Source organism: Anomaloglossus baeobatrachus, chromosome 1, assembly GCF_048569485.1.
Source record: "Anomaloglossus baeobatrachus isolate aAnoBae1 chromosome 1, aAnoBae1.hap1, whole genome shotgun sequence".
Classification (NCBI taxonomy): Eukaryota; Metazoa; Chordata; class Amphibia; order Anura; family Aromobatidae; genus Anomaloglossus; species Anomaloglossus baeobatrachus.
In genome coordinates, this window is record NC_134353.1 from 274,176,330 (window position 1) to 274,188,424 (window position 12,095).

Genomic DNA, 12,095 nt, shown 5'->3' on the forward strand with positions numbered 1-12,095 from the left:
CAAACGCCGGAGTAGGTGAGCGCATCAAGGTCCTGTGGCGGAACATACACATCAGATCACACACACACTACAGATCGCATCCACACACTCACCACATCCAGCGATATCGCTTGCTTCTCGGCGGCGATACTGTGCACTGCAGTGACCTTCCAGGACCTGTCAGAGAATCACATGGCCCGAAGCATGTGGTATCTCCGGATGTTTTGAGTGTGTGCGCGCGATTGTACCGGTATGTGCGATATCGTGAGTGTGTGTGAGTGTATGCGATCGGATGTGTGCGTGTATGCGATTGGATCTGTGAGTGTCGGCAGGAGGCAGAGGATGACGGCGTGCAGCACAGCTGCTGGGAGTGCCCACCGGAAAGCAGAGGGAGGAATGATGTGAAAGGTGAGTGTGTGTATGTTGTCAGATGTGTGACTGTGTAGTGATGTGTGAATGTCAGCCAGATCTGGGAGCCATACAGACGCCTGGGGCTGGTAAGTATGACGATCCTGGGAAGGAGGGGGGGGGGGGGGTTGTGTGGGGTAAGCTTACCCCCAACCATGTCTCCTCAAGAATAAGACACCCCCCCGAAAATAAGACCTAATGCTTTTTTCAGGGCAAAAAAAATATACGATAGTGTCTTATGTTCAAGGAAACAGGGTACATGTAAGGCAATCGGAATCTTTTATGTATTTATTTTACTTTCTCTTGCAGATATTTCTGCACCAAATCTGCATCTCCTTGCAGAAAAACGCAATGTGTTTTTGACGTGTTTTCGGTGCGTTATTCTGCGGGAGATGCAGATTTGGTGCTGAAATTTCTGCAAACGAATACTCAATGTACACACACACATCACTTAATTCGGTAATCTGACATGGAGTTCAATGAGTTCACTGAGTTTAACGAGTTCACCTGAGGAAGGTTCACCTGAGGTTACAGCTGGGGTACCATGGGAACGAGAGATGTGACCTCAGATGAACTCACCGACGTTACCACTTTCACAGCTGTGGTTCCGTCAGAGTGTCCCGGACGCCGCAGTCATTGGTCACATTTTCTAAATGTGACACTGCACTGCGACTTCAGGATGTAGCAGAGCATGGATCGTGGAGTGACGCTGTTGGATGGAATATATCAGACCTGGATGTTTTGGGGGTTAATAAATTGAAGAAAGAAGGTGTTTGGTGTTTTTTAAAATAAAGTATTTTACTTTGTGTTTTGTTTATTTACACAACTAGCAATGGGGGAGGTCTCATAGACCCCCTACCCAATACTAATCCAGGGTTTTGTGGCAGGTGTGGGTTGTTTTTTTTTTTTTTTTTACAAATCACAGCTGTCATTAACCCCTTATATTACCACAATTGCCACTTCACCAGGGCAATCAGAATGAGCTGGGTAAGTGTCACAACTGGAGCATCTATTAGATGCGCCAGTTCCGGGGCAGCTGCAAGTGTCTATTTTTAGGTTGAGGAGGGCCCAATAACCATGGGCCTCCACAGCCTGTGAATACCAGCCCCCAACTGTCTGCTTTATCTTGGCTGAGTATCAAAATTGGTTGGTGGGGACCGCACACCATTTTTTAAAATGATTTATTTAAATAATTTTAAAAAAGCCATGTGGGGTCCCTCGTATTTTCATGCGCAGCCAAGATGAAGCATGTAGCCTTCAGCTGTCTGCTTTATCTACGCTGGGTATCAAAATATGGAGTATCCTACATCATTTTTTCCAATGACTTATTTATTTTTACACTCCACTTCGGGGACCCAGACAACTAGTTTGAGAGCAACCAATCACAGACGCCGACACAGAGGGTGGGACGCATTCTGACTGCACCCAATCACAGACGCGGTCACAGAGGGTGGACAGGGAAAGCAGTGAATAATCATAAGATTTAATGAGCGGACCTGGAAACAGTGTGACAGCCGCACGGAAACTCGGTAAGTATAAATGTCCTGCTTTAATCCTCGTTATGCTTGCTTTTGTTGCCTCCTACCCCTCACTACCACTATATTAGAACATTTAAGTTTGGGTCCTTATAGACTGATATGGGGTTTGGGGTCTGTGCTTAAGTTTGGGCTTTTTTTTTTTTTGTCCGGCTGAACCCTAACATCTTCAGGTTCGCCCATCTCTAGTCAAAGTCTATTCAATGAAGCCTTAGACATGTATTGTTTCCTTAAACAAGCTGTTTGAATCTAAAAAAGCCCCATTGGTCATTGTAAAAATTTCAAGATTTCTAATTTTTATTTCTAATTAGTTGGAGATAAGTAAATAAATACCCAAAATGTTTACAAAGTACAATACAAAAAAAACCTGTCATTATCTGATAATAACTAAGAATTCTTATAGTGAGGTTACAAAGGAAAGTCGTCATTGATGAAGTTGCTTAGATTTACCAAAAGGGACGGCATTCTTTAAATGATTGCACAGTGACTTACAATGGCAGCCGCCTGTCCAATCCCCTGCGCCGCTGCTGACAGCAAAATGACTTTTCCATCTAAGCGACCCATACTACCTGAAATAAAGAATAACACAGATCAATAACCAATGTAAATATCCACATGTACAGAGCTGAGTGTTTCAGCTATCGATCTTATTGCTAATCAGATTAACATATCGGACAGAGCTGCATCCGACTCATCGGCCTCTCCCTATAGTCCCCAGACAGTTTTGCAAATTCTCTTTTCTCTAAAGCACTGTAGTATTTCAGAGCAGAACATAACTGGTTACAATCCTGCAGCCAGGCTCCGATTCATGCTGCTCGTAGTTCGCGCACCATGCATTTAATGACAGGATCCAGGATGTGTACTATGAACTAATGTTATGGAAACTCCTGTTGTGTGCTCATTTGAATCAGGTTTTCACCTTCACTTGAAAAGGATGACGTGTCCTTTTTTAAATGGATTGTCAGCCATAAATCCTGACGTGACCAACCCTGTACAACATTTCAGTGTGCTGGCATTAAAAAAAGGCTGATCGTACAAAGATGTAAAAAAGCGGCATATGAATTAAGGCTCATTCAGACAACCGTTCCGTCTGTCCAGTTCAGTTCATTTTTTTTGCGGACCTACTGACAGGACCATCTTTTCATTGTCTTTTGTGCAGGATTGATTGGCACATGGAAGCATTTCCGTAGGCATCAGTTCCTACAAAAAAAACACATCAGATGTGGTATGTCCTTTCCGTTATTATGGGACATGTCCTATTGTGTTCCGTAATAACGGACTGTGACTCAATACAAGTCAATGGGTCCGCAAATTCCACGGAAGCCACACGGAAAGACTTCCGTGTGACTTCCGTCGGGTGCCCCTGCTATCTGCGTCCCGCTCCCGCACCAGCCCGGTGGAAGCAGCCGCGGGAATGATGAGCGTTGACGTCAGGAGGTTAGTAAAGTTCATTACCTGCAGTGATGAATTCCTACACTCCTGACATCAGCGCTAGTCACTGACTTCTATGCCCGCCGTATTCTCACATCACCTCTCGCGGGCGGCCCGAGACTGTGACTAGTGGTGACGTCATGGGCCACTCGCGATACTTTCTTGTGAACACGTCAGTCACAAGAACGCGCTGACGTCAGGAGTGCTGCGGCGTTCATCACTGCAGGTAATGTACCTCACTAACCTCCTGAAGTCAGCGCTGGTCATGCCCTGCAGTGACCTGGGCTGACCTCTTGATGTTAGCTCAGGTCACTGCACTGCTCTCCCAGCCAACGGGGAACATTCTGTTCTTCATTGACTTGGACAGCGAGTATGGATCGTCGTGGAACCCCCTTATTGGATTACGCCGGACCTGGATTTGTTTTTTCTTTCACCAATTTATTAGATTGTGTTGGGGAGTATTTTTTCAAATAAAAATTTGTTTGTTGTCTATTTTTTTTTTTTTTTATTACTGACTGGGTTAGTGATGTCGGGTATCTGATAGATGCCGTGAGATCTATAACCTCTGGGCTTGATGCAGGTGACATTTCATATCTAGTATCAACCTCATATTACCCTGTTTGCCACCGGACCAGGGCAACGGGATGAGCCGGGTAAAGTCCCGGGACCGTTGCATCTAATGGATGCGGCAATTCCAGATGGCTGCTGGCTGATATTTTTGGGCTGGGGGGCTCCCAATGACTTGGGTCTCCCCAGTCTGAGAATACCAGCAAGCAGCTACGAGGCTTTATCTTTTTTTTTTTTTTTAATTACGTATTTATTTATTGTACTGTACGATATAGACCCGCCCACCGGCAGCTGTGATTGGTTGCAGACAGACAGCTGTCACTCAGTGTGGGGACGCGTCTGACTGTAACCAATCACTGACGGGGGAGGCGTGAATATGTATGAGCCAAATGAGCGGCCGGCTCGGGAAGAACAAAGAGCTGCCACAGGAGCAGTGTGACAGCTGTGCCGGTGTTCGCTGAGTATGTTGCGCTTGCTCCTACCCTGTGCCCCAAATTCTGTTCCCCATAGACTTTATATGGGGACCAGCATCTGGCCAGATACCCTGGAATGCATGCAAGTCTCCTTCCGCTTTTTTGCGGTCCGCAAAAACACGGAAGTCATACGGACCGTATACGGAATGGGACAGATGAGGATGCATCCGTGAAAAAACAGGACCATTTTTTGCAGACCGCAAAAAAAGGAACGGTCATGTGAATGAGTCGTAAGGTCTTGTGGACTTATTTTTTGGAGGAACTCAAGCATTGTGAGACTTATAGGCAGAAACTACTTCAGAAAAAACTCTAAGATATTTTTTGATTAGGTTTTGTTTTTCTGAAGCAGTTTTTAAAGATCTGCTTGCTACATGTGTAGTGCACTCCCCCCCCCCCCCCAAGTGTTTTTCATTGCCTCTTCAAGATAGAAAACACTCAAACAGCAAAGTGGATTACAACTTAATTAAATGTTTTCTAAGCATATCAGCAGAGTGTTTTCCTCCAAAATCCTTAGTGTGAACAATAAGGGCCTCTACAGACATCCCTCATACTTGGTCTGAGTACGGACCACAATGCATGGACTGGTCTCCTGACCCAACCGCAACAGCCTCATATATGCCTATGAGACTGTCGTATTCCGGGAGCCCCATGGACAGTCCACGCATTGTGGTCTGTACCCAGACCAAGTATCACGAATATCTGTAGACGCCCTAATGGTGAGATAACATGTTTAGTTGTAGTGTGGATTATGCACCACACGTGCAGCACTTTACAGTACAATACCTGTGGATGGAGTTATGAAACATGGCATCTATATGTAACAGGTACCATGCGGCAGATCTTCACAGCTTTAATGTAGACGTGTGGCATCCTTAACTCTAAAGGAAATCTGTCAGCAGGTTTTTGCCACCTCATCTGAGAGCAGCATAATGTAGGGGCAGAGATTCTGATTCCAGCTATGTATCTTACTGGGCTGCTTGCTGCAGTTTTGATAGAAATCACTGCTTTTTCTGCCACAGGTCTACGAGTTCTGTGAATGCTAATCTCTGTACAACTCTGCTCACACCACTGAAGGACAGTTCTGTTTGTACACTGCATAGACAGAAAGCTACTAATGCAATCAGTGATGGCTGTAGTGTTATATGGAGCTGATGAATATTGAGGACTACATGGCAGTTGGATGGCTTACTTGTCCTCCAGTGATAATCTCTTGCTGATAAAACGGTGATTTTATCAAAACTACAGCAAGAAGCCCATTAAAGCACCACTCCAGTGTTTTTTCTTTTCCCACTGCAGTGATATTCTGCAGTGATTCTTTAAATATAAGTCCTCTGCCCCTGTCTTCATCTTTTTCCAGTGTCGTTCCTGTCGATCTACTGGGATTTGTTAACTGCCGGCAGCTCCAGTGTTACATGGAATGGTGCCGGAGGTCACAACACAATATTTCTCTATGGGAGCCTCATCCTGGCTCTCATAGAGGTGTAGTGAGACATGGCGATGTAAGGCTAATTTCACATCAGCGTTTTTTTTTAACTGCGGCACAAATGGATTTTTTGCCACAAACCAGGATCCTTCACAAATGCGTTGTCATTTCAATGCATTTGCAATGAAATCGCGGCAATATGCGGTTGCGTGCGGCATACACTGGATCCGGTGAGATGCGGTATTTTACCTTTTTTCAAAAACACTACTTGCAGAGTTTATGTCATCGGCCAAAATACTACATGTCAATAGATCTGTTAGATTGCGGAGGTAGCTGCAATGTATCTCTATGGGCGCCGTATCCTGCTGTACTGGAAGTCGCCGGATCTTGATAGACAGAATCCTGTTTTCTGTACTGCGCATGCCCAGAAAGCAGCCTGGCATGGTCAGTACAGAAATCTCTCAGACAGAAGACCAGGATCGTGGACGGGTGAGAGGGAGTAATAAAGATGGAGTCCCTAAGTGTGTCTGTGTATTTATTTCTAATAAAGTATTTTTTCTCTGTGTGATGTCTTATTTTTTAACCCTTTATTGGAGATTCTCAATGGCCGGGTCAAACTTGGCCTGACAAAGAATCTCGGGCTTTATACCAGCTGGTAAAACAAAGCTGGTATTAACCCCTTATTACCCAGCACCAGAGCCACTGGAAGAGTTGGATACAGTGCTAGAAGATGGCGCTTTCATAGAAGAGCTATTTCCTGGGGCGGCTGCGGACTGCAATTAGCAGCGGGGCGGGGGGGGGGGGGGGGGGCCAGAAGGCTTGAGCCACCTTGCGCTGCGGATTCCGATTCCCAGCTGCCTAGTTGTCCCTGGCTGGACACAAAAATTGGGCAAAGCCCACATAGTTTTTTTTTTTAATTATTTCATGAAATTCATTAAAAAGGGCTTCCCTATATCTTTGACTTCCAGCCGGGTACAAATAGGCAGCTGGGGGCAGCCCGTACCTGCCTGCTGTACCTGGCTGGCATACAAAAATAGGCCAAAGTCCACGTCTTTTTTTTTTTTTTTACGTTTTTGGGCAAAAAAAAAGGCTTTCCTGGATTTTCTATTGCCAGTGAAGGTAACATCAAGAAGTGGGTGTTAGCAGCCAGTAGCTGCTTGGGTTACCCTTAGCAATAGAAAATGCTGAGGGAGCCCACACATTTTTTTTTACCCCTAACCCTAGGTTTAGGGTTATGTGTTTGGAGTTTGTTTTTTTTTTTACATTTTTTTATGAATTTAAAGAGAAAAAAAAAATAGACATGGGCTTCGCCCATCGAGCATTTTACTGCTCACTCATCCCTACTCCTGACCACACAGCCAGCAGAACAAGTAATCAGATCAGCTGACTCCAGTGTCGGCCGATTACTTGTTCTGTGTCCCGTTGCATCCACCGCAGTGTGTGTGGGCTATGAGGTCAGCTAAGTTCAGATCAGCTGACTCCAGTGCCGGCCAAACTCAGCTGACCTCACAGCCCGCACACGCTGTGATGGATGCAGTGGGACACAGAACAAGTAATCGTCCGACACTGGAGTCAGCTGACCTGAACTCAGCTGAACTCCTGACCACACAGCCCGCACACGGTCACATGTGATCGGCAGCAGGCAGTGACTGCTGTTAACCTGCATCCATTACAGCGTGTGTGGGCTGTGAGATCAGGAGTTCAGCTGACTCCTGATCGTATGACTCCAGTGCCGGCCAATAAATTGTGTCCTGCTGCATCCATCACAGCAGCAGCCATAAAAAGTAGAAGTATTCGGTAAAATAACAACTGCGGTTGCATGCATTGCACGTTCAATCCACAGGAGGCGGTCATATGCGGTTTCCGTTTTTTTGCCTACATGCAAAAAAAACGCTGATGTGAAAGTAGCCTAACTTCTGGCCAGGCAGACGTTATGGGCACCAGATGGCGCCGTGGAATCAGAGCGGCACTGAAAAAAGGTGAAGCCACTGTAATGTATATGACAGGGGGCTTAGATTTAAAGTGCCACCAGCAATGAAGAAACCCCCACTACTGTGGTGCTTTAAGTAACATATCGCTGGAATCGGGTCTCTGCCCCTACGTTATGCTGCTCTCATATTAGGTGGCATAAACACAGTGACAGATTCCCTTTACACTACAGAGTACCTGTGGAAGTCCAAATCCAATAGCCCAAGACTTGTCTCCTACAAAATTGCAGTCGGGCGAGAACACTGAGGGTCCTACATATATTCGGTGATCTGATACTGGTACTCTACTATATACTTTCTTTATGGGACCGCTGGAAATTTCCAAGCATAGCAATCCAATATATCTGGCAGTCCAATATTGAATACATTCGGTGGGGAGTGCAAAGCCCTACTCACAGTATCCATGGAGAGATAGCTTACAAAGCTTCCTATGGAATTGGTCCCAGTGGGTACGGCTGATATAGGGATTTTACAGGGGGTTTAAATAATTTATGACATATCCCTGAAAAAAGTCATTATGAAATTGGGGCGAATGGGACACTGACCACTAAACAGTGTACATGACTTATAACCTGTCAGACCCTGCCGATCTCACATTGCTGACCCATATGCTATGGACAATCCCTTTAAGTTCAGTTCCACAGTATAGCGGTATGTAGACAGTGGGTGATTGGCAGGCAAAGGGTGTGAGCGCGTTCACAGGCAGATTTTGTCTCTTTCGTGGCTGCACATCTTACCTGAATAAATGGGGTTTGGGGCTGCCAGCAATAAGCAAACTGATGGGCACTGAACTGTACTAACAAGCGGTCATCCATATATGGTTTGCCGCTGTGATGTCATCGATTGGGGGATAAATCCCAGTAGACCCCAGATTGTCATCAGTACTGGTGTCAGAAGGGAGCAATATGGAATAATTTGTCAAACCAGTTTCTTTTAAAAATCTGATGCAGACAACACACAAGGGAATAGAGGAGCCAGTATTAATACATCTTATGGACGAGACCCCCAGCACCAGGCACCTAAGATGCACGGGGAGACCACCCTGGTCATATGAAACTATAGGACTCCTTTCAGGACCAGTTCAGATCATGCACTTACTCCTACTGGTCAGCAGCGAGCTCGGAGCTCCGGTATACAGCAGCGATATATAGCACAGACCTGTGCACACGACTCCAGACCAAGCACGCAGCGACCTTTACCCTGGCCGCGGTCACATGACACCGAGTAATAAATCCTTTCAGAGAGGCGCAGGCCTTCCTTACATTTCCTCGGTATCGGCTGCCACCTAGTGGTGAATGTGTGTATTGTGCATAGATCCACTGCTGCTGACGGCGCTCTGTACCCTCACTATGGCGCGTATTTAAGGAGCACGGCATTGTTCAGATTTGCACTTTTAGTTTTTTTTTTTCTTTTCATCCCCCTTTTTTTCCTCAGGAAAATCCAACTATTGTAACCACAGATCGTTTTTTTATGGAGGTGGGGAGACGAAATCGTTCATATATATATATATATATATATATATATATTTTTTTTTTTTTTTTCTCAATTGGTGACTCAGTTTTTATATTTTATTTTTTTTCATTTTCTTTTTAGCCCCCCTCCTTGTAGACTTCAACTACTTGTACCGTACACTGCAATGATACAATGTATCAGGATATGGTAAAAACCGATGATCTCCTATAAGTGAAACGAGGCGCGAGAAGGGTTAAAATCGGACGCGGCCTTGCTTTTGTATAACATAATCGGAGAATTCATAATAAATCTTATATGATGAAATGGAAAATCCAAACTATTACCGAATCTGCTCCACACAGTGTAGACAATCTGCTGCGGAAATGGCGCTCGATTGTTAGCTCTCGATTGTTAGCTCTCTGGCCGAATTTCAGAACAGATCTGACGCATATCAATGCAAAAACTGCAATCCACATGGAACACGCGGTAATCCGGGATTTCGATGAGGAAATTGCCAATAAAGGTATGAACCTCCAGGGAGAAAGCCTCAAACATTGGAGCAAAACTGCATCCAAAACCTCGAGGATTCAGCTGCAGGTTCAGAGTGTCCAACTTGTGGGGCAAAAATACCCTGTGTGAATGCGCCCATACTCAGACCACAATGTAAACCTATAGCACCTTACAGAGCAACAGACTGATGGGGTCTAAAAACCATCGTATGTAGATTACATTTTCTTTAGGGGGGGGATAAAAAATGATGTGCGCTGTTGATTGGAAATCTGCTGTATGTTCAGTATATTTCAAAAGGACCGCACATGGATAACAAATCTCCACTTAAGAGCATGTCCGATCATAGATTATTAAATAGATCTTAACTAGTGTTGAGTGAGTAGTTAGCGAGTACCGTCCATTATTCGCATATTCGTTACGAGCGCAATGCAAGTCAATGGGAAATACTCGCTAAGTAACGAGTAGCCCGAAAGCCGTAGTGTTCGTGCAAGTAGCGAATATTACAGCTTTCGGGTTACTAGCTACTTAGCGAGTATTTCCCATTTACTTACATGGCGCCCGCTACTCGTAACGAATATGCGAGTAGCGGACAGTACTCGCTAACAGCATAGTGCTGTAACTACTCGCTCAACACTAATCTTAACCTGATGGGGCTGGTGTAATATATACACACAATGTTTTTCCCCTGAAAATTTGGATTATGTATATGGAATATGTATATATTTTTGACAAGGTTTAATACAAAGGTAATGCCTGTAATAACAATGATAGTTAACTTGGTTATGATCATGTTGAAGTGTGAGGCGATCAGTGAGGCTCCGGTTCGTTCTTCAGATGTGCCATCCTCCATTCCCGAGGGAACGCCACTTTACCTAGGCATGATATCTTTCCTGGTATAAGTGACCACAGATCATCTGGTGCAGGACACCAGAGGGGATGGTGCTCCAGAGCATTAACAGACTCCAACACCAAGTACAGCAGCTCCTTTGTAGGCCATGTGCACATGCTGAGTATTTGGGGAGTTTTTTTTACCGCAGTATTTAAATGGCAAACTTTTCTCCTTGCAGAGACTGACACACCAATTCAATATGCCAGTAGTGAGGAGTCTTATTGCCCAGTGGAGCATTGCGGCTATATGCAAATTGTCTCTTCAGGGAAGAAGTAGAACTCTAGTGCCACCTATTCGAAGTAGCAATCTTAAGGCTATGTACCCACGGGACAATGTACCCGCGGATATATCCGCAGGTACGTCCGCAGGTTTACTGCAGCAGCTCCCTGGAATCCGCAGCTATCCGTTGCTACGGGATTCCAGCAAAATATCTGCGGAAAACCTACGGACATTCGTACGACTTACTTGCGGAAGTCCCGGCCTCTATCTCCATAGTGGAGAGGCGGGACATCCACAGGAATAATTGACATGCAGTTACGTGTGGCTGCGGGACATCCACAGCCGCAGCGTGGACACAGATGTGCCACCCCCACGTCAGCATACGGGCTGCTCGGATCCGGATCAGCAGTGGCTCAAGGGGTTTCCAGACCCGGGGGTCGCACGGACACTCAAATAAAAGGGGGACGTATATGTACGGGGATTGTTGTGGATACTTCGTGACGCCAGCCACGGTGTGTGGTAATATGGAGTACCACCGCTGCTGTTAGGAAGCACCCGGGGGCGATGGAGTGGCAGCTGGTTGTTTAACCCCTCCGTGGGTAGGGGTGGATGCCCCGGGGCTCAGTGTCCAGGACACGGGGAGTGATGTAGGCTGGAGGTGGCGCGCTGGGCTGGACCGGCGAATATTGATGTACTCACTGTGGAATAATTGCACACAAGTCCGTTGGTAAACCAAGGTGTCAGTGGCCGGCTGCCGCGTTCGGGTGTACTCGGTTCCCACACCTGGCTGGTGTACCTATGTCCCTTCCTCCGGCACTCTGTAGTTTTCTCTATTCTGGACGACTCCAGATGGAACGGGGAAGTCCGCTCCCGGTATGTTCTGGTTGGGAGATGTGCCCGCGAAAGCTGACCCATGGGATCTCAGTGGGTGTTTGCGGATACCCTATCCCCCGCGGTGGGCTGCCGTTTCGCTGTATCTGGGCTAAGACTTGTGGAACCTTGCTCCCAGCCTGGTTAATTAGTGAAGGGGCTTGCAACCGTCTTCTAACTAGGGTCCTGGTACCCCGCTTGTGCACGGTTTCCAGACCGGATCGCCGCTGCCGGTACTGGCGGGCTCCAACCCTGTCCTGGTCCACTTTGGATTTCCCGCGACCGGACTCCCATCGCCTTTGGACACGGTCCACTGCTTGCCACCTAGCCAGTAGACCAGGGCCACTAACC

At 46.3% G+C, this 12,095-nt stretch overlaps 1 protein-coding gene across 2 annotated transcripts in view; it reads right to left on the bottom strand.

Annotated features, from left to right (window-relative positions):
- Positions 1-9,060, bottom strand: part of BDH2 (3-hydroxybutyrate dehydrogenase 2) — a 65,173-nt gene extending 56,113 nt beyond the window's left edge. The window contains exons 1-2 of one of the 2 annotated variants that reach the window (XM_075336733.1): positions 8,963-9,060; positions 2,415-2,491 (exon numbers count right to left, since the gene is read on the bottom strand). In XM_075336733.1, the coding sequence (XP_075192848.1) occupies positions 2,415-2,486 (72 nt within the window). In that variant the 5' untranslated portion in view covers positions 2,487-2,491; positions 8,963-9,060. Of the gene's footprint in view, positions 1-2,414; positions 2,492-8,902 lie in introns of both variants that reach the window. The other variant, XM_075336723.1, reaches the window with a different exon arrangement.
- Between the last annotated feature and the right edge of the window lie 3,035 nt (positions 9,061-12,095).